The sequence below is a fragment of the Saccopteryx leptura genome, chromosome 1 (genome assembly GCF_036850995.1).
Source record: "Saccopteryx leptura isolate mSacLep1 chromosome 1, mSacLep1_pri_phased_curated, whole genome shotgun sequence".
Classification (NCBI taxonomy): domain Eukaryota; kingdom Metazoa; phylum Chordata; class Mammalia; order Chiroptera; family Emballonuridae; genus Saccopteryx; species Saccopteryx leptura.
The window spans coordinates 381,249,061-381,271,388 of record NC_089503.1 but is presented as its reverse complement, the minus strand read 5'-3'; the positions used below and the strand labels follow the sequence as shown (position 1 = coordinate 381,271,388).

The 22,328-nt window shown below is 43.5% G+C and overlaps 1 protein-coding gene across 1 annotated transcript in view; it reads left to right on the top strand.

Moving 5' to 3' along the window:
• DNAH8 (dynein axonemal heavy chain 8) overlaps window positions 1–22,328 on the top strand; it is a 313,181-nt gene that overhangs the window by 92,871 nt on the left and 197,982 nt on the right. The window contains exons 30-40 of the mRNA XM_066361430.1: window positions 958–1,095; window positions 1,260–1,500; window positions 4,097–4,296; window positions 7,786–7,939; window positions 10,295–10,458; window positions 11,917–12,019; window positions 13,316–13,420; window positions 13,812–13,973; window positions 15,484–15,708; window positions 18,512–18,684; window positions 20,189–20,367. Coding sequence (XP_066217527.1) covers window positions 958–1,095; window positions 1,260–1,500; window positions 4,097–4,296; window positions 7,786–7,939; window positions 10,295–10,458; window positions 11,917–12,019; window positions 13,316–13,420; window positions 13,812–13,973; window positions 15,484–15,708; window positions 18,512–18,684; window positions 20,189–20,367 — 1,844 coding nt within the window. The remainder of the gene's footprint in view (window positions 1–957; window positions 1,096–1,259; window positions 1,501–4,096; window positions 4,297–7,785; window positions 7,940–10,294; window positions 10,459–11,916; window positions 12,020–13,315; window positions 13,421–13,811; window positions 13,974–15,483; window positions 15,709–18,511; window positions 18,685–20,188; window positions 20,368–22,328) is intronic.

Genomic DNA, 22,328 nt, shown 5'->3' with positions numbered 1-22,328 from the left:
TCACACCTGTGACAGGTAAAAATATGTTTTTTTTAAAAAACAGTGCCATCTGTTGGACGTAAAAGCAACACGCGCTATACTAAATATTTTACGATTATATGTTGCTTGTTCTAGAGTTGGCAAACCAGACAATCTCTATTATCTCCACAGTCAATAGAACAACAAAAAATGTTATATACCTACAAGCATTGTGAAATTAAATATATTAGAAACATGTGCTTTCTCTTTTCTTTCTTTTCCATTTATCCAGAGTGAGCCACAGGAACACATGGCCTGGTACAGCTAGTCTATAATAAATAATAACAGTTGTGAACATTAATCCTTACAGATAGGGCTACTCAAGAAATAAACTCAAAAACTAAAATTGGGTCCATTGGCTCCCCTCATTGTATGCTAATGGTTGAGGAATTCTGACAGAATCCACAAACATGAGTGATTGGTCAATTTTTGGTGTTTGACACAATCAAGACTTTTTCTTTACATGGACCTGGGATCCCTTCTTTTATTCTTGCTTTGGATATAACTTCGTTTGGGCACGTGAGGGGAAAACTTTTGATAGGAAAGTGATATTTAATGTCAGACTTAAGGGCAGACATTCTTATAAAAATTCAGATTGCATCTGAAAGAAAAAAATCAAATAAAATCTTAGCCTAGGCTTTGACGTCATGATCAAGTTTTTTGATCACATTGTTTGCAATGACTGGTATGGCAATGATAATCAAACAATTTATTAATGTCAGGCCATAGTATGATTTGGAATATTTCAGAGCTGTGCACTTGACCTAATTTATGGAGCTTTTAATAAAGTCTTTGCAAACTGACAAGGTTGTTTGTATGCATGTTGGTATCTATAAGATTTCATACACATAGTGTATTTGGATGAATTCTGCTTATCGAATAATGAAATTTATCTTTAATATGTACGTTATGTAATGACTTAATTATTTGGTGTCCCAGAAAGGAACTCAACTTGCTGCAGAAGCTTTACGGACTGTATGACACTGTAATGGGCAACATTAGTGGTTATTATGAAATACTTTGGGGAGACGTAGACATTGAAAAAATTAATGCAGAGCTGCAGGAATTTCAAAACAGGTGAGTTTCAGTTAAATTAGGCTTACATTTTTACAGGGCTTCTGGTCTTAGAATTCTCTGGGTAGTTAATAAATGAATTAATCCTCTGTTACATTGCTGTAAATGTATAACACCTTCTTCAAAGAGATATGTAGATGAAATCATCTTTTCTTTTTTTCTGGAAGATGTCGTAAACTTCCAAAGGGACTCAAAGACTGGCAAGCTTTTTTGGATCTGAAAAAAAGAATTGACGATTTCAGTGAGTCCTGTCCTCTACTCGAAATGATGACCAATAAGGCCATGAAACAGAGACACTGGGACCGCATCTCTGAGTTGACCGGAACCCCATTTGATATAGAATCTGATTCTTTTTGTCTTAGAAATATTATGGAGGCACCACTCCTTAAAAATAAGGATGACATTGAGGTACGTAAAATTATAAGATAGTTTATTAAAGGAAATCTCACTTTTCTTTTATGGAAATTAAACAAAACGATACAAACAGACATTTGTACTCAAGGTCATGCTAATTGCCTCATATGATGCACCCTCAAATTTCGGAATGATCCTGAATATCTCTCGGTTTTGCAAAATAATGCTATTTAACTCAAGGAGAAAATAATGATTATTTGAAATATACTAGTTTTGGAGCACCTCAATATATCCTTCTTATGCCTTAACTACACTTCCATTTTTAAAAAATATGTTTATTTCTGTATTGTGTTCTTGGTGAATTCCTCAAAACATTTTCCAAATTTCTTTTTCTTTCTTTTTTTTTAGGTGAGAGGAGGGGAGATAGGGAGGCAGACTTCTGCATGCGCCCTCACTGGGATCTACTGGGCAACCCTATCTGGGACCATTGCTTGAGTACTGAGCTATTTTTAGCACCTGAAGCCAATGTGCTCCAACTGAGCTATCCTCGGCACCCAAGGCTATGCTCGAACCAATAGAGCCACTGGCTGTGGGAGGGAAGAAAGGAGAGAAAGGGGAGAGGAAGGGGTTAAGAAGCAGATGGTCACTTTTCCTGGGTGCCCTGACCTGGAATTGAGCCCAGGCAGTCCATTCGCCGGGCTGGCTCTCTATCCACTGAGCCACCATCCAGGGCCTTGGTTTGATTTTTCTTTCTCTGTCTGACTTATTTCACTTAGCATAACACCCTCTAGGTCCATTCATGTTGTCGCAAATGGCAAGATTTCATTCTTTTTATTACTGTGTGATATTCCATTTAAAATATATAAAACTTATCTTTTTCATTCTTTCATCTGTTGATGAACACCTAGGTTACTTCCATACCATGACTATGGCAAGTAATGCTGCAGCAAACATGCTCATATCTTTTCAAATTAGTGTGCTTGTTAGTTTATTGGAGAATAAATTGCAGAAGTGGAATTGCTGGGGCGTACGATAGATCTTTGGTTTGTTGAGGAGTTGTCGTACTGTTTCCCACAGTGGCTGCTGCGAACGCAGTTCTTCCAGCAGTGCACAGGGGCCGTGAGAGCCGTTCTAACTGGGCTGAGGTGGTGTCTCATTGTCTTTGTTATTCTCTTGCTTTTCGATAGCATGCTTTGTATATACCTATTAAGTCTATCTGACCTAATGTGTTTAGGGCCAATGTTTCCTTATGGATTTTCTGTCTGTGTGGTGTATCCGTTGAGGAAGTGGGGTATTAAAGTCCCATACTATTATGGTTTTGCTGTCTCTTTCTTCCTTTAGGTCTGCTAATATTTGCTTTATATATGGGTGCTCCCCTCTTGGGTGCATAAATATTTACAAATGCTCTGTCTTCTATTGGTGTGACCCCCTAGTGACCTCTTTGTCTCTTATTACAGTCCGTGTTGTCTGATATCAGTATAGTTACCCCAGTTTTGTGTTTTCTGTCTCCCTCGCCTTATTTTAGCAACATATATATGCCAATTTTTTGTTTTCAAAGAATTTTTATCTGTTTAATAAATGTCATTGAAACACTGTTGAAAGAAACAAAAGAAAAAACATTGGTGATCATCGAATTCTTATTAGTAGGTTTTTACACTTAAGAATAGAGCCATTCATAGGCTGTGCTTTGAAAACTTTAGGTTATAATTCCAAGGAGTTCTAGGATTTGGTTATTAACTACCGGTACCTCAGACCCTCTGTGCCGTCTTCACCAGATGCATCCTTTGCTCCGTCCCACAGGCCTTACTATTAGCCAAGCCCAATTCCCACCATTACTGGATCCACTTCCTCTCAAGGACGTCTTCACCTCACCATGGACTGTCCCCTCCTCCCCCGGGACCCTCGTTGGAATCCCACTCACTCAGCGGCTTCCTCCTCGGGGAAGCCTTTCCTCCCCTCCTCACTGCAGGCGGAAGTTGTTCCTCCCTCTTCAGAATTTATAACAGTTTATACCGCTCTTATGATACTTATCACAAACTAAATTTTATTGTAGCTACTTGCGGCCTTAGATTTCTTTCCATCACTGGGATCCTAAGTTTGAAAATAAACTGAGGCACGGTGGGGAAAGTAGCTTACTTTTGTTTCTGCTTGTGAGACTTTCCTATCAAGGACTCTCAGGCCAAACCAGAAGACCCATCAGATAAGAATGGAATTGACTTTTCAGCAAATGAGATGTTTGTATTAGGGCCAGAACAGACAGGAATTTAGATCGCAGTGTTTATAAGTTACTTCAAAGAGTTCAGAAGACTCTCCCATATGCTCTCATCTGTTTCTCATAGCAGGCTGCTGAGACAGAACAGCTGGGATTATCTCCATTTTGGCCAAAAAGTAAAAATAAAAAATCCAATTAAAATGTCATCAAGAAAAATGATGACTGAAGTTCCATTATCCCTTGTATGCGATACAGTAGTCAAAGTCTCAGAAGCTCCTTGTTTGAACTTGCAACACCCTGATCCTGAGCCTAGGTTTTCTTGGCTGTAAAAATGTCTAAATGACTTCTAGGCCCAGGCTCAAAGATGATACGGTTTTACAGTGCGCTTAATTTGTAACGGAGAACGTCCTGACGTGTTCTTGTGATCTCCCTGCGCAGGACATCTGCATATCTGCCATCAAGGAGAAGGATATCGAGGCCAAGCTGGCTCTGGTGATTGATAACTGGACCAACCAGAACCTGAGTTTCGCGGCGTTTAAGGGGAAGGGCGAGCTCCTGCTGAAAGGGAGCGAGTCCGGGGAAATCATCACGTTGATGGAGGACAGCCTGATGATCCTCGGCTCCTTACTGAGCAACAGGTGATGTTGTCACTCGCGGGGGAGGTTTTACTTTGGCATTGGGGGTTGATCCTCGGCTCCTTACTGAGCAACAGGTGATGTTGTCACTCGCAGGGACAGGTTTTACTTTGGTATTGGGGGTTGATCCTCGGCTCCTTACTGAGCAACAGGTGACATTGTCACTCGCGGGGGAGGTTTTACTTTGGTATTGGGGGTTGATCCTCGGCTCCTTACTGAGCAACAGGTGATGTTGTCACTCGCGGGGGAGGTTTTATTTGGTATTGGGGGTTGATCCTCGGCTCCTTACTGAGCAACAGGTGACGTTGTCACTCGCGGGGGAGGTTTTACTTTGGTATTGGGGGTTGATCCTCGGCTCCTTACTGAGCAACAGGTGACGTTGTCACTCGCGGGGGAGGTTTTACTTTGGTATTGGGGGTTGATCCTCGGCTCCTTACTGAGCAACAGGTGATGTTGTCACTTCGGGGCAGGTTTTACTTTGGCATTGGGGGTTGATCCTCGGCTCCTTACTGAGCAACAGGTGATGTTGTCACTCGCGGGGGAGGTTTTACTTTGGTATTGGGGGTTGATCCTCGGCTCCTTACTGAGCAACAGGTGATGTTGTCACTTCGGGGCAGGTTTTACTTTGGCATTGGGGGTTGATCCTCGGCTCCTTACTGAGCAACAGGCGATGTTGTCACTCGCGGGGAGGTTTTACTTTGGTATTGGGGGTTGATCCTCGGCTCCTTACTGAGCAACAGGTGATGTTGTCACTTCGGGGCAGGTTTTACTTTGGCATTGGGGGTTATCAAACACTGGGTGAAGCCCAGCTTGGTGGTTGCAGTAGAACGTGAGGTTCTGACCTGAAGTGCTGACTCTCGTCTGTCCCTTTGCGAACTACCTTTCTCCTCACTAATCATGGCCTCCATCTCCCTTTCACGAGACTTGTCTCCCCTTCCTGTTCTTTCTGGTGGTCCCCATAATTAGTCCCCCTCAGACTAGCAGCTTATCTCCTGAACATCTCGATTTCCCCCCCTCCCCAAGATGACCTCTTCATTTTATTTTCTCTCTTCCATTGCTCTGATTTGTCACCATTGCCCTTCTTGGCTAAACCCGCTCAAGTATCCACCCAATGGCCCAGGAGAGGCATGCTGGCCACTCGTGAAAGGAATGGACCATGAGGGGTTGGCACTTAAAATTTGCATTTTTTAATGGTGAAACACGGCCACATCTGTGCCGGGTCCTCTGTGGCCTGAATGAGGCCACCTGTCCATCACTGGGCTCCTGCACCAGCTCCACGGTGCCTGTGATTTCATGCTGCTGTAGGAAGTCTCAGTGGACTCAGGTTAAGTTTACTGTCAGCTCTAATCCCCTGGCTGGCTGTGTAGTGGTTATCAACTGTTCTTCACCCGAACACACCTAGGAAATACGCTACAGCCCCATCATTAACAGAGGTCAGTGTACAGGGTGCACGGGGGTTCTAACTCCCCTTCTCCAGGTTGGGGTCACTAGTTAATGAAGGACATGCTGCATGACCTCTGGCCCCAGAGGCAGTCTTGTGTTTGGATGATGTGCATTGATCCACACAGCTCCTAGTCCAGGGAGTCGTGGAGTTAAGATCTGAAAGTGCGTCCTCTGCTTTCAGGGTATCTGAATAACCCGAGCAAAGGTGACTGTATGATATTCGGTGGTTCTGAGACTTCATGGGCTACTACTTCCCCATAGTTCATTGCAGATTTTGCCATTCTGATTTCCTGGGTGATAATCTCTTGAAGAAGAATGGTAGCTTAACCTGAACAGTGTCTATGGCCAAGGAATTCAGGATTTGAGGGCATTTTAAAAAAAAATTCTTATATACTTACTTAACTGGCATGTAACCTGATTAATATAGAACCTATTTGTACTACTAGTAAACTCATTGTTGAGGGCCCTGCTAAAGAGTTTAAAGATACCTAAGAAGTCACCACGTTTTGGAAGAATCTCCTCTTAGAGAATTTTGCAACACTAGCAGATCTAGAAAGCCTTTTCCAGGGCTCATCACAGACGGCTCTTGTAGCAGGCAGGGACTTTTGTACCTCCCGGGCTCCCTGGATGACTCGGGAAGGAAACTGTGTATCTCCGTGGGTGAGACTTGACTTTAGATATTGCCTGGACTGTGTGGTAATATCTTTTCTCGTGGGTCCCTGATTTCATGGGGCTCCACGGGTGTTCCTGTCAGTCCTGACAGGGTCTTCCATGCACAGTGGTGCAATGTGGGTGCTTGGCCAAAGGACAGAAACTGGTGAAACTGGTAATGCTGGATTTTATTTCAGATCTCCCTTCATGTTGGGAACTTACATATAATCAGAGATAACTCTTTTCCCCCTCTGGGTAGGACCATTTTCGGCCCCAACTATCTAGATGCATCAACTCCCTGAAATGCCCATTCATGTGATTTGAGTGTGCATTGCTTGATTTTGAAGGTGCTTTTGGTATGTTGACTGCCTTTTAGCTATATACAGGCCAGTGGCCAGATGGACAATATATAAGGGGTGTTGAGAAAAATGCCTCTTAGTGCCTGAACAGCTTATCCACCTCCTGGGATCAATTTTAGCACAACCCCCTTTATCCGTCTATGGATAACAGGACTCCCAGGGAAGTTGTGCATTGCACTCAGGCATCAAACTCTTACAGAAGAACTCCATTTTGTAGGTGAGCACCTTCAAGTCATTCTGTCCTGAATCAAGGAGAGTTTTAAGACCATGGGCAGCATGCACTACTCACTAAGACATGCCACTAGACTACATCAGAACTACTTGACATCGCCACAAGCAGAAGTCAGCTTCTTAGTCCAACTGTAGGTAACTGGGTCTTTATCAGGTCGCTGTCCATCACTTCCTCCGTGGCATCACCTTTACCTGCGTCTTCCCCGTCTGCATTACCTCATAAACCCTCCCACTAGGCCTGATGGCCGTCGACTAGGACCCGTGCTGGTTTGGGGTCTTTGTCTTGGATCTCCAGCACTGTACAATCCAGGCACAGTGCCTGGAGCCAATAGCAGTCTGCGGGCAGGAAGAGCACACTTGCAAGTGGACATCAGACCTCAAGCTCGGCCCTGGCCCTGTCATAATAGTTCCGCATACCAGTAACAAGTAGTGTCCTAGGCGTTCTTCTCATAGGAGGTCCCTACTTAGACTTGCTTCACCAAGGGCTTGGAGAACAGTTTGGTTCCTTGTTTCCCCTTGATTCCTAGAGGGAACCAGCACAATTCTGTTTCCAGATGTCTGTGGCATAAAACTTGGCCCATTTTCCTATTGATTGACTGACACGTGGGAACAATAAGTAAAATCACTGTACGAGTCTTATTGATAAAAAAGCAAAGCTCTCATTAGCTATAAGAAATTTATTAGGGACTGCCTTTTAGGGGAAAAAAAAGTGCATTTCCAAAGGACTGTTTCTCCTGTAGTTTATTTTGTTAGGTCATACTATTTTCTGACTTGTCATTGAAATGTAATATTTTCTCATTCTTTTTAGATACAATGCCCCATTTAAAAAAAATATACAGAATTGGGTGTATAAATTGTCCACATCCTCTGATATAATTGAAGAGTGGCTAGTGGTCCAGAACCTGTGGGTTTATCTGGAAGCTGTCTTTGTAGGGGGAGACATCGCCAAACAGCTGCCTCAGGTAAGTGTTGTTTTACAACTACTCGTAGAACCTGGTGGGTGTTGTCTAGATGTCTCCGTAAAAAGTCTTCAGAAAGACCTATGGTTAGGTCTTGGTTATTTACATCAGGGCTGGCAAACTGTGGCTCTCTTGCCTGGTTTTATAAATAAAGTTTTATTGGAACACAAACACAGTCATGTCCATTCATTTATTTTCTATTTAAAGGCTTTAGTGTAACAACAGCAGGGTTGAGTAGTTATAACAGAGAAGTCTTCAGAAAGACCTATGGTTAGGTCTTGGTTATTTACATCAGGGCTGGCAAACTGTGGCTCTCTTGCCTGGTTTTATAAATAAAGTTTTATTGGAACACAAACACAGTCATGTCCATTCATTTATTTTCTATTTAAAGGCTTTAGTGTAACAACAGCAGGGTTGAGTAGTTATAACAGAGACTATATATTGTCTGCAATGCCTAAAATATTTGATACATATTTAGTCTTTGGCCCTTTACAAAAATACATTTTTAAATTTTCTTTTTAATTTTTTTTTTTTTAGTTCAGTGAGAGTAGGGGAGGTAGAGACAGCCTCTCACATGCGCCCTGACTGGGATCCACCTGGCAAGCCCTCTAGGGGGCAATGCTCTGCCTATCTGGGAGTTCTTAGTGCCTGAGGCAGAGGCCATGGAGCCATCCTCAGTGCCCAGGGCCAACTCATTCTAATTGAGCCACAGCTACAGGAGGGGAGAAGAAAAGAAGGGGGAGGGGTAGAGAGGCAGATGGGCGCTTCTCCTGTGAGTCCTGACTGGACATTGAACCTGAAACATCCACACGCTGGGCTGATGATCTACCACTGAGTTAACAGGACAGGGCCAAAAATTGTTATTTCTAAGTGACTTTTGATTTACATTAGCAGAAAGAAGAAATTCACATATTTTCAAACAGTGAAAAATCTCCAGGTTGTTTGAGGATGTGAGGTGCATTCAAGTATGGTACTATTAAATTACAGTAGTTCATCTCTTTCAAAATGAACCTTGTAATGTCCCCCCGGAGAGTAGAATTAAAATTAATCTGTACAAGTGCAATTAACCACTGGTTAGTCGACTAATGGTAGTTCAGAAACATACCATGGAACAAGGAAATATCACCTTAGGAGCATATAACAAAATCGTTAAAACAGCTCTATTGGAACCTTTTAAATAAATGCTAATGACTCACTAATAGCTTTACTCTGTGAAGGTAATATTATATAAAATGAAGTCTGATCTTTTAGAATTTCCACACCTACAAACAGGATCTGTAATGATTAAAACTCAAGAATAAAAGAGTTTTGAAAATGACAGATTTCACTTTATACTCCATTTTTAAAACACAAATCATTTTTTTAAATCAGAAAGTTGCACTTAAAAATGCACTTAAAAGTTTTAAAATATGCAAGGTTATGCCAATTTCTAGAGTCACATTTGCAATTGACTGCAAAGCTTATTATTATCCGTAATAAACAGAAGATTTTCATTTACAAAAATGTAAATGAAGTTTTATTTATTTTACTGTTTTCTTATTTCTTTTTTTTTCCTGGGGTATTATTGAGCTATAATTATTCCAAGGATCCTGCGATCAAATTACTTTCATGCTTTTTCAGTTTCTCATCAAACTGAAACACCAGGAGTGCTGAAAGACTATAGATTTGAGCTTAAAGTTGATAGCTTTGCAAATTAATCACACAGCACTTGGAAAAAAGCATTCAGTGTAAGGAAACAAGGGGTCAACGCTGTTGTAATAAAGCATTATTTCAGTAAGCGTTTTTATGACTTGTTCAGAATTAATTTTGTTGTTCAGAATTAATTCAGATTAAAAAAAAAAAAGGAATTGCCCCCCCCTTTTTGTGTATGTGACAGAGACAGAGAGAGGGACAAACAGGGACAGACAGACAGGAAGGGGGAGAGATGAGAAGCATCAACTTATTGTTGTGGCACCTTAGTTGTTCATTGATTGCTTTCTCATATGTGCATTGACCAGGGGGCTACAGCAGAGCAATGACCCCTTGCTCAAGCCAGTGACCTTGAGTTTAAGCCAGCGACCTTTGGGCTCAAGCCAGCAACCATGAGGTCATGTCTATGATCTCATGCTCAAGAGAGTGACCCCACGCTCTACCTGGTGAGCCCACGCTCAAGCTGGCAACCTCGGGGTTTCGAACCTGGGTCCTCCGAGTCCCAGTCTGATGCTCCACCCACTGCAACACTACCTGGTCAGGCAAGGATTGCCCCCTTTAAACTGTGTATCCTGAAAACTAAGAGAGGCTGGTTTGAAGAGCCATAGGAAATACTAGAGTGAGAGCTGGCCATATGCTGATTTTTACTGACTGCGGGTTTGTGTTTAGGAAGCAAAGCGCTTCCAGAATATTGACAAATCCTGGATGAAGATCATGCAGCGAGCTCACGAGAACCCCAACGTGATCAGCTGCTGTGTCGGCGACGAGACCATGGGGCAGCTCCTGCCTCATTTACACGAGCAGTTGGAAGTATGTCAGAAGTCACTTACAGGGTAAGTCTCATTTACAAAGGACCTACCATTTTACATGGGCCGGGGTTTTATTTCAAACAAGGTCATCTAGTTCTGGTTTGATAGTGGTGGTAGGGACATTTTACATAAACTTACTTTTTTCTGCCAAAAGAGGCACCGTCAACGAGGGGTTGGGTGTGGTGGTGTGTTGTGTTAGAGTCCTGTGGCCGCTGGAACAAACCGCCCCAAGCTGGTGGTGTGAAACCACCGAGCTGGACTTTCTCACAGTGCTGGAGGCCAGAAGTCTGAGAGGAAGGTGCCGCGGGGTCTGAAGGCTCTGAGGGAGGACCCGCCCTTGCTCCTTCCAGTGTCGGGTGGCTCTGGGGTCCCCTGGCTTGTGGCTCCACAGCTCCCGTCTCTGTCTCTGCGCTCACTTTGTCTCCCTTCCTGTGTTTCTCTGGTGTGGACACTGATTGGACTTAGGGTTTATCTCGTTAATCCAGGATGATTTCTTCTTGAGATCCTTAACTTCAATATATCTGCAAACCCCTTTTTCCAAATAACATCACAGGTTCCAAGGGGGACTTCCACTCAGCCCAGCGCAGGCACGGAACAGAGACGGGCACTAAGAGATCAATAAACCAGACAGATTCATGGGATATTATGTGTTTACACACACACACACACACACACACACACACACACACACACACACACACTTATATATAATTTTGAAATTAAGTGTAATGGGGTGACATTGATCAATAAGAGTTAAGCAGTTCCTGGCTGGTTGCCTCAGTGGATAGAGTGCCCAGTGTGTGGATGTCCTGGGTTCGATCCTGGTCAGGGCACACAGGAGAAGCAACCATCTGCTTCTCTCCCCCTGCCTATCCTGCTTCTCTCCCTTTTTCCCTCCCTCAGCCACTGGCTCAGTTGATTCGAGCATTGGCCCTGGGTGCTGAGGATAGCTCAGTTGGTCCAAGCATTGGCCTCAGACTGAGGATAGCTCCATGACTCAAAGATGGGCCCCAGACAGGGGTTGGGGCGCATGCGGAAGTCTGTCTCTCCATCTCCCCTCCTCTCACACATATAAAAAAAAAAGTAAAGCCATTCATTCTCAGTTTCTAATAGGGTGGACATATATTCTGGTTTGTCTAAGTTTATGCCTCTGTCTTAGCTTAATGGTTAGTTGTCCCCTCTTTTGCTCAAACTGTGCTGGTTTGCGGATAAATTACGTGCTCACTCTGGGTTTCAGCCAGACTAGGGGGTTCACGGTGCTCTTAGGTTACAGGGGAGCTCTTGATTATGAAGAAGATGCGGGATGGGGCAGGCTGGTTTCCCAAGTGACATCCGTGGTGTAGCACCGACCTTGGTTCTAACCGAACAGTTCAGAGGCGAAAGGGAAGTGACTGTGTCTTACTGACAAGGTTAGTGATCATGTCTTGCCGGAAAATAAATAATTCAGAAAGCTGTGGTTTGATAACATGACTTTATTTAAAGGTACTTGGAGAAGAAGCGATTGCTATTTCCAAGGTTCTTCTTTGTGTCTGACCCGGTTCTCCTGGAAATTCTCGGACAAGCCAGTGATTCCCACACCATACAGGTATGATCTGAGTGTCTGTTACATACACCTTTCGTCTCCACAGCATTCATAATGGGTAATAAAAAACAAAGTTAACATTTTAAAAGTAGGGGCAGGAAAGAGGAGTATTAAAAAGTAGGTTGATTGTAGAATGTCTTTTTTTTCTGTGTATTTGGAGGCTGGGATCATTGATTATGCCACTCACCAGCCTGATGTCCTTGGCCAGCTTCTTAATTGTCCTGCACCTCAGTTTCCTCATCTGTAAAACCGGAACGTCAGCGGTCCCCATGTCACAGGGGTGCCTTGAGCATCGTGCGAGATAACGCGCTGAAAGGGACCCAGCACACTGCGCGCTCAGTATGACTCGCGCTCACTCAGTGTGACTGCTGTTGTCTTTTTTTTCTTTTCTTTACAGGGACAGAGAGAGAGAGTCAGAGAGAGGGATAGATAGGGACAGACAGACAGGAACGGAGAGAGATGAGAAGCATCAATCATCAGTTTTTCGTTGTGACACCTTAATTGTTCATTGATTGCTTTCTCATATGTGCCTTGACCGTGAGCCTTCAGCAGACTGAGTAACCCCTTGCTTGAGCCAGCGACCTTGGGTCTAAGCTGGTGAGCATTTGTTATTTTGCTCAAGCCAGATGAGCCCGCGCTCAAGCTGGCAACCTCGGGGTCTCGAACCTGGGTCCTTCTGCATCCCAGTCCAATGCTCTATCCACTGCGCCACCACCTGGTCAGGGTGTTGTGAGTCTTTTACTCTGAATATTCTTAGATCAATATGGCTGGTGGTTTGGATTTGTCTTTTTTTTTTTAAAGTCCAGACTGCTTTCCACAGGCTTTCAGCCATTTCCCAGGGCAATCTTCCGGGAGGAAGAGAAAACTGGGAGCCACCCATCCCAGGGCCAGTTTCTGGTTTGGGAATGTGGGGCTCTGCTAATATCTCCCTCGCTGGTTTCTAGGAGGTTGTGGGGATGAGAAAAGAGAGAAGTAAAGGCTGCATCAGGGAGAAGGAAGGACTGAGCTGGGAGGGACTGTGTGGTTTGTCCCCATCTGCGGGAACGTGGCCGTCACTGGTCTCATCTCCCCAGTCTAAGAGGGGCACTGAGGACTGGGAGGGTGCGTCAGCGGGGCTGGACTTTAAAACGTGGGCCTCCGAGTCAGTCAAGGGGTGAGGGCAGGCTCTTTTATTTTTTTTTAATCAAGTCAGTTCTTTATCTTTTACGAAGATTGAAAATATTACGGCTTTTGAAAACGCGTGGTGGCCTTTGCGTTTCGGCTCCTGTGTGCTTCTGCCTTGCCCTGTGCTTCTTACAGCCTCATCTCCCCGCGGTCTCGGACAACATCAACGAGGTCACGTTTCACGCCAAGGACTACGACCGCATCCTGGCCGTCATATCCCGGGAAGGAGAGAAAATCATTGTAATTTAACTTGGTTCCACGTTTGTTATGAGGCTTTCTTTAAAAACCGAGGTCAAGGGGAATGTGGTTCTCTTAGGACGAAAGGGAGGCGGGGAGGACTCGGGTCCTAGTTCTGCGGCCCCATGTCACACGCTAGTCCGGATGACTCATTTACCTTCCCCGGACTCATTTCATCGCCTGTAAAGTGAAAGTGTTAGACCGGATGGTCTTTGTAGTTCCTTCCACCTATTGTATTATAGTTGGTTTTTACTCATGTTTTAAATATGTTGTCTAAAACATGAGACGATTTACTTTGCATTGAGGAACTGGGACTTACCAGGTTAAGTGTGTGACGTTTGTAGAAACACCAAATTCTGATCAAGTTGTAACATATTTGTAATATATTTTCTAGTTGGATAGTCCTATCATGGCCAAAGGTCCTGTAGAGATTTGGCTTCTGGACTTGTTAAAAATGCAGATGTCGTCATTACATAACATAATCCGATCTGCGTTCTATCAAATCAGTGACTCGGGATTTCAACTCCTGCCTTTCCTCAGCCACTTTCCCGCACAGGTGAGGACACACAGTGTTTAAATCATGGTTGTAAGACGTGGAAGTAAGGGGGAAGGGTACTCAGGAGGCAGCTGGTCTGACGGCGTGGAGGCCGTGGTAGCCTTGAGCTAATGAGGGGGGACTGCCCACCCGCAGCTCCCAGCCACCTGCCTGTCTGCCGCCACCATTCCCAGCCCACTGCCCAGCCCCCAAAGGGGACCTGCTGCCATTCTCTCATCATTAAGGATTTACACTGAGACTAAAACCACTTATGGAAAATTTGACCTTATGTGTAAAAAAACGTAGGTAGATCTAGAGACAGATATGAGTGTGGATATAGACAAAAGGAGTGAGCATATCATTTCCTGAAACTAAATTCATCTTGCCCCCCTCGAGTCCTGTGGCTCTCAGAAGTGCACTGTAATGTGCCAAGTATCTTTAAAACCAGATAGAGAAAATTCCAATAATCTCATCACATTTTCAGCCAGGATAAATGAAAAATGATGACTTGAGTTCTGGGTCAGAGACTGTATGAAATAGAAAGCAAGAGATAGCCAAGGAAAATGTAGGCAGTTCTTGGCCAAACCGTATTTCTTCTGTGCCTGCTTCTGCTAACCCGCACGCCACGTTCTGAATTAATGCACACGTGGTGGCAATGGCCGAAGGGATATGAAATTGTTTATTCAGATGGCACAAGTGCAGATATGGAAACCACTATTGGAGAGAATACTTGAATATGGTGATGTTTTAATGTTGCATAAAATCACCTTGGCAAGCTTTAATAGCATTATTATCTTCGTGATAAATGCTTTAAAAATACTTTATTTCATAAGCTGAGAAAATAGCTGCTTAGACCAAATCACCATACTCGCCATCTCCTGGGAAGGTGTGCTCCCCTGTGCATTCTGAAGGAGGGGTTCAGTCTAGTTGAGACAGAAGAGTCAGCATGAAATGTGGAGCAGTTGAAGAGCAAGTTCAAAGCCCTTGGAAGCACCTTGAAGAGGAGGTAGCAGGAAAGTCGACTAGCTTTCAGGATTTTCTTTAGTGTGCGTACATGTATAATACATGCAAATCAAGAGGTGAAATTTTAAACAACTTTGGATAAAAATCTTAACATTGTAGTGGACAAATATCAGTTCATTTGTTTTTACCCCTTTCCTGGGGCAGAAATTGTGAGTAAGGTGACATTCACTCACTGGTTTCCTTATGCCTTCCCCGAGAGACCAAGGACAAGCTTTTCCCCTTCTCACTTCCTGTCTCTCCTTTCAATAAATACAGAGACAGAAAAGCAGATGTAGGTAAAGATATGGATAGTAGAGAGCACAGAAGGCGAGAAAGGAGACAGACAGTGCATCTTTTTAAATGTTATAAAGAGATGTCTGGAAAACTATTTTTGGTAGTGGGAAAATACATGTCCCTTTTTTTGGGTTTAAAATGAGTAAGACCCTGTTTGCCTTCATGTGAATGAGTGATCACCAAATTTTGTTGTAGAATGGGTTTTAAATATTTGCCTTGTCTGCTGGATTTGTAGGTTGGGCTTCTGGGAATTCAGATGCTGTGGACACATGACTCAGAAGATGCTTTAAATAATGCAAAAGATGACAGGAAAATCATGCAAATAACCAACCAGAAATTTTTGGATATTCTAAATATTCTGATTAGTCAGACAACACACGACCTAAGCAAGTTTGAAAGAGTGAAATTTGAAACTCTGATTACTATCCATGTGCATCAGAGAGATATTTTTGATGATTTGGTAAAGTATCTTTTTTTCTTAATTTAAAGTGATTCACTGTGTACTAGTTAATAATTTAGCGATCCTAATAATGAAAAATTAACTATGATACGCATTCCCTAACTTACATGAACCTGCCATCTCCCTGGTCCTTTTTCACAAATGTCTTCGTTATAGACCATGTCTACTACATTTGGTGGGTTAAACAACCATATCTGTATATGCACACTTGTCATTCTGAAGGTCTGGAGCCAACTGATGTGATGTGAACTCTTTGTTCCATTAAACTAAACAAGAGGGACATGAGAAACTTAGGTGAGGCTGGTCATGAGTTCTGATGGCCTGGTTAGGAAAGAAGTCCAGATCAAATAGAATCAAGCTTCAGAGAACTCTCAGGGATATTTGTCCAGTGATGGCATCCAGCCAGGCATCATGGGCTTGATTTGGGCAAGGCTTTGTAGGGTGGAAGTAAGAGGAGGAGGAGTGTGTGAATGACCTCTGGAAATAGAATTCTCTGTAACCAGTGGCCTTGAGGCAAGACCAAGTTCTCCCAAAGCAGTCGTTATCTTACAGGGTAGGGGCCCCAGGTGGTTTTGATATACCAACATTAGACTATCTTTGTCTTTAACTACCATTGTTCTGGTCTATTCTTCTATTCTATTCTATTCTATTCTATTCTATTCTATTCTATTCTATTCTATTCTATTCTATTCTATTCTATTCTATTCTATTCTATTCATTTGTCTTAAAGGCACCTCTTTCTTTTATTAGAGGCACATAATTCATGCAACTCTGGACCTTTTTTTTTTAAAGAGAATATGATCCCAGGCTATCTGTCTCAAACTTATATCAAAAGTTCTGATCAGATAAGTTATATTTGAAAGACATGCAGCCAATTTTATTCCCCTAAAATCCAGATCCTCACTTCTCAAAGTATTGCATGCCAACCAGTTGTGCTGGTATCTCTGGGGAGCTTGTTAGGAAAGCAGAACCTCCAGCCTCCTCTTCCCCCTCCCCCCACCCACACACTGAGTCAGAATCGGCATTTCAGCAGGATTCCCAGGAGATCCACAGTGTACGGCAGTCCCAGAAACACTGCTCTAGGATTTATCTCTGGACCTAGTTGTTCATGGAACCCACTTAAACCTTATTTCTTTGTCCTTCCTCAGATTTGCTTTCACTGAATTGCAGTTACCCTTATACTTTGACTTTCATTGAAGCCCAGCTTAAGAAACTCCTATAGAACCCATTACTGTATCTGCTAAAAGCATGCTGTTGAGGCTGATGTCTGTATCTCTCACTACTCTTAAACTTGAAGTCCCATGGAAGAAATTTCTTTTAAATTTAACTGCTGAGCAAAGCATTACTTCCCATACAGAATGGATTTTTAAGAAATCTATACACAATTAAAACCATGAAACTGTTTTCTTTTTTGTCTTAATCACTGTTGAATCCATGATGAGTTTGTATCCTTACTTAAAGAGATTCCTTGGCCAGCATATTTGCATTTGATTCTTTCATGTATAATGCTTGAAACAGCCTGTTATAGAGTAAAATAAACATTAGCTCTTCTTTCTTCATCCTTTTTCATCTTCACAGATGGTTGAAAGGAGCTAGCTGACTGCATCCCCATGGGTGTAGGTCCCATGTTAGAGAGCAGATCTCTGGGGATGACACTGGTCATGTTGCCCAGAAGTAGCTCTTTTAGGGTGATGAATACAAACGGTGCTTTAGGACAGAAGCCAGAATTACCTGGAGGAGAGGCAAGGTCATAAACTATGGAACAATACAGCAACAAAAAGCAAGGTTGTAAAGAGGATAGACACTTGATTAGATGGAGATCTAAACATTGTACAATTACCAGAGGTCCATTTTTTTTTTTTTTTTTAGTGTCAGCTGAATGACTGGAAGTGGGCCCTTGGGTTTAAAAACATGAAGGGGACCATTTGCCATTTTCCTATGTTGATTCTTCTGAATGGGTAGGGCTGGAATTTCTCCAGTTTGCCAATGGAGTCTTCAAGCACCCCAGAATGTGGTTGTGGTGGGATGTTGTTCCACAATGTGTTTCCCTGGTTTCTGTCTCTTGCGTCCATTGCCGTGGGAGCCTGGTACTGCTTGCCCCGTAGGGATGCTCTGGTGACGGGGCAGGTGGAGTGGTTTGGCCATAGTGCTGGTGTAGGAAGGTGTGTGCAAATCTGAGCATCTCCCTGCGTGTTCCATTCGGTGACTTCCCACTGCCACGAGAACAGTGCCCAGCACCTTCCCCACACCCCAGGATGCCTCGCTCTTCTCTTCTCTCCAGAGCCCTGGTGCCTCTCCCCTGGCGACCTTCTGCAGTGTCTCGAACATGCCAGCCTGATGTTCTTAGCCTTTGCCTAAAACCTGCACCCTCTGACAGCCCTGTCACCCAGCCTCTGCTTTATTTCCCTGGCTGATTCCAACTGGTTAGGTGTCAGTTTGGGTGTTTCTTTTCTTTTCTTTCCTCCTTTTTTTTTCTTTTCTTTTTTGAGTACCCCTTTCAGACACCCTACACTAGGTTAGGTCTTCTTGCTTCATATTTTCATAAACCTGAATTTCTTTTCTTACTTGATCACAATTCCTTATTTATCTGTTTGTCTCTTGTCCTTTTCTGTGAGCCCCAGGGGGCAGGAACTGTGCCTGTGTCTGCTTACCCAGCACAGTCAGGCCCAGGGAGGGGCTCCATAAATACGTTTCAAATGAGTGAGAGTCGGTTCACGAACGAGTGAATGCAAATTGCCCATACGCTTGTGTATTATGCTGTTGCAATTCAGTCTGTAATCTCTGTGTATTTCATGCTTTTAAGGTAAAAATGCATATCAAATCAGTAACTGATTTTGAATGGCTAAAACAGAGTAGATTCTATTTTAAAGAAGATTTGGATCAGACTATAGTGTCTATTACAGATGTCGATTTTATTTACCAAAATGAATTTCTGGGCTGCACGGATCGACTTGTTATCACTCCATTAACAGATAGGTAGGAAACTTGGTTTTTGTTACTCCATTTTGTAATTAGGTAATGTGCTTAAAATTGTTTTTAAAATGGCATTTGAAATATTAACAAAAGCTCACTGCTGTCGTGTTAGGTCTGCGCTAGCTCATCAAAGTCAGTCTAACAGTGACATAACCATATAGTATGAATAGTTGTTACTTGTACATTAAATTTTAATGATGTAGAGAAATGTAAAAGAATGGAAGCGAGCTTGAATGTTGACTGTGAGTAATTTAGTAGTAAAGTTTAGATTGCAAGACTGAAAAACATCTCTAGGACCATAAAGGAAGTCTCCAGAATTGCAAAGGAGGAAGGCCCCTTGGAGATGGGCTCATTTAGTCTCCTGACGTATCAAATGTGGAAATTGATACCTAAAGCGAAGTTTCTTGGCCAGGTCTGAAGAATCAGTTAATGGTAGATCCCCTCACAGTTTTTCCCGCTATATGACACTGGACAAGAATTGGGTCCTTTTTATCTTTATATGTATATCCCAGAACAATTCAAGGTTGTGCATAGAAGACACTCAGTAAATGCTTGTAGAGGTGACTTAAATCGGACTGTAGAACAATTGATTCTCCCGTTACTTTACATAGGGCTGCCTCCAGGTAAAATTATAACACATTTAAATTTGGCCTTCAGCCTCCTCAGGATTCATCCAGGTTCCCTTTATAAGCCCAGTGTCACTGACACATAAATTTGTCAGTTTCCCCTTCCATTAATGTTTGCATATAAAGCTTCCTGTGTCATGTGTCACGTGTCACTCGGGTTTTTTTTGTTTTTGGTTTTTTTTTTTGTATTTTTCTGAAGTTGGAAACGGGAAGACAGGCAGACAGACTCCCACATGCACCCGACCAGGATCCACCATGCGTGCCCACCAGGGGGGCGATGCTCTGCCCATCTGGGGCGTTGCTCTATTGCAACCAGGGCCATTCTAGCACCTGAGGCAGAGGCCATGGAGTCATCCTCAGCGCCCGGGCCAACTTTGCTCCAATGGAGCCTCGGATGTGGGAGGGGAAGAGAGAGACAGAGAGGAAGGACAGGGGGAGGGGTGGAGAAGCAGATGGGCGCTTCTCCTGTGTGCCCTGGCCAGGAATTGAACCCGGGACTCCTGCACGCCAGGCCGATGCTCTACCACTGAGCCAACCGGCCAGGGCTCACTTGGTATTAGCTTAGTCTTTACACTCACCTAAACGAGGGAAACATTTCATAGCAAAACAATTTGCGCAATGACGTGTTGGAGATGGCTCGTACCAGCTTGTTGTAGAGTGTAGAAGTTTGTCCCAAGAAATATTTGCAGTCGCTTAACTGTTGTTCTGCTACTAACGAGTGCCAGGTACGGCGTGCAGCCCTGTTTGGTTGCCTGGCTCATGTGAGAGCTACTCAGATTCTAAAATAAACAGGCCCATTGCAATCACGCTGGGTTTTGCTTGCACTTCCCTGGAGTGCGTTATCCGGGACTCACGGTGCGTTATCTGATTGACACTTGCAGGTGCTACATCACTCTAGCACAGGCCCTGGGCATGAACATGGGAGGTGCTCCCGCGGGGCCTGCGGGCACCGGCAAAACAGAAACGACCAAAGACATGGGAAGATGTTTGGGAAAATACGTGGTCGTGTTTAACTGCTCAGATCAAATGGATTTCAGAGGGCTGGGAAGGATTTTTAAAGGCAAGTGTCAGACACTTAAATTATTTCTGCTGGTTTTTATTTTTATTTTTAATGTGCTTTCATGTTGTTTTCTGATATAGATCTAAAGTGAAAATCTCCCACATAACCAAAATTAGTATGAGTTGATGCATATGATATGGCCATTTTTTCATGGTCAAAAATGGCTTGGATGTCATCCATTTCATTGGTTCAATATTATTGCTGCCATTATAGTCCACGAGTTGAATGTGTATTGAATTATGATAGTGGAATCAACTTATTACTGCCCGAAACAACGATGGAGGAAGTGAGGTGAAGATAAACCAATGACATGTGACTCCCCTTCCAGCGTTAAATCCCACGGAAACGACTGACTGTTTTTTAAAAGCATAGCAATGCTGGAAAACAAGAAGGAGGGCCATCAGCAGATGGGTAATTCTGAGAAAATCCTGACAAATAGGTAGGAGGTGGTTGCAGCTGGACAAAGGAAAGCAGGTTAGAGAGCACTTCTGTCTCAGAACTCGGTGCCTGGTGGCTTTCCCTTTCCTGTCTACGTGCGTTGTCTTGGTGATCTCACGTAGGCCCCAACTTTAGAATACTGTCTGTGCGATCACTTTATCTCTCTAGCTTGGACTTCCTGAAATTTCAGATTCGTATGTGCGACTGACATCTGCGCTTACACATCTAATAGATCCAAACTTGTTATCTCCCCTCCCAACACGACTCCCTCCCCAGCCTTCCCCGTCACACTAAATAGCCGTTTCATTCTTCCAGGTGCTCAGACAAAAAAAAAATCCTTGACTTCTCCTTTACTCCCCTCTGTCTCTCATACCCACATCCGTACTGTCAGAAAACACTATTGCCTTCCAGATACACCCCAAGTCTGACCCATCACCTCGGATCCCACTGCCTCCGTGCTGGCTCCAGCCTGTCATCACCTCTCACTCACCTGGACTAGTTCCAGTAAGCCTCCTGACAGGCCTCCCTGTGTCTACCCTTCTCCCCTCCATTCTAGTCTCAGAACAGCACCACAGCAGTCCTGTCCCCTGCAAGTCAGATCACGACACTCTTCTGCCAGAAGCTGCCCAGTGGTTTCACCCTGAGCCAAAGCCGGAGTCCTTACCATGGTCCCGTGCTGTCTTATGCGGTCACACCCGGCCCCTCCACACTGTGTTCTTCTGAGCTTCCGAACCCCCCTCCTAGTACTCTCTGCTTGCCTCACTCTCTCTGCTCTGCTGTGGCCACACTGACCTTTCGATGTTTGGCAAATGTTCAGAGCACGTTTGCTCCTCACACCCCTTACTCCAGCTATACCTTAGATTCCCCGCCACCCCCAGAGTCGTTCTCATGGCTCATGTGACTGAGGGTGTCCACCGCAGACACCGTACTGGAACATTTGAAAGCGTTCTCTTTGAGGTAAGGTGTACAGCTAGAATTCCTGTGACTGCTGTTTTGTAGTCATCACTGTACTTCAGATCCTACCCAATGCAGTAAGAAACAACAACAGAAGCACAAGGAGTGGGAGGAAAGCAATACAAAATTTCATTATTTACAAATGATGTAGTACACTTAAAAAAAGGTAACAAAATCTATAGAAGAATAGAATTTAGCAAGTTCCCTGGAATATAAAATCAACACAAAATAAATTTTATTTTGATAAAATTTTATTCCAATAACAAACAAACAGTTAGAAAATAAAAACGTCAAGAGAGATGTCATTTGGAATGTGATTTAGCAAGCGTGGTACTGGTGCGGGGATTGCTGAGTGCACCAGGGTAATGTAACAGAGGACCCAAAAAGAGGCCAAGGGCACTCGCCAGATGGCACAGGTATTACTGCAAACCAGTGAGGAAGAGACAGACTTTACAATGAGTTGTTCCGGTACAACAGTTGATTGATAGGTAACAAAGGAAATGGGATCCCTACAAATATAAAAATTGGATGCTCAAACCATATGTAAAACTGAGTTCTGGGAATTAAAT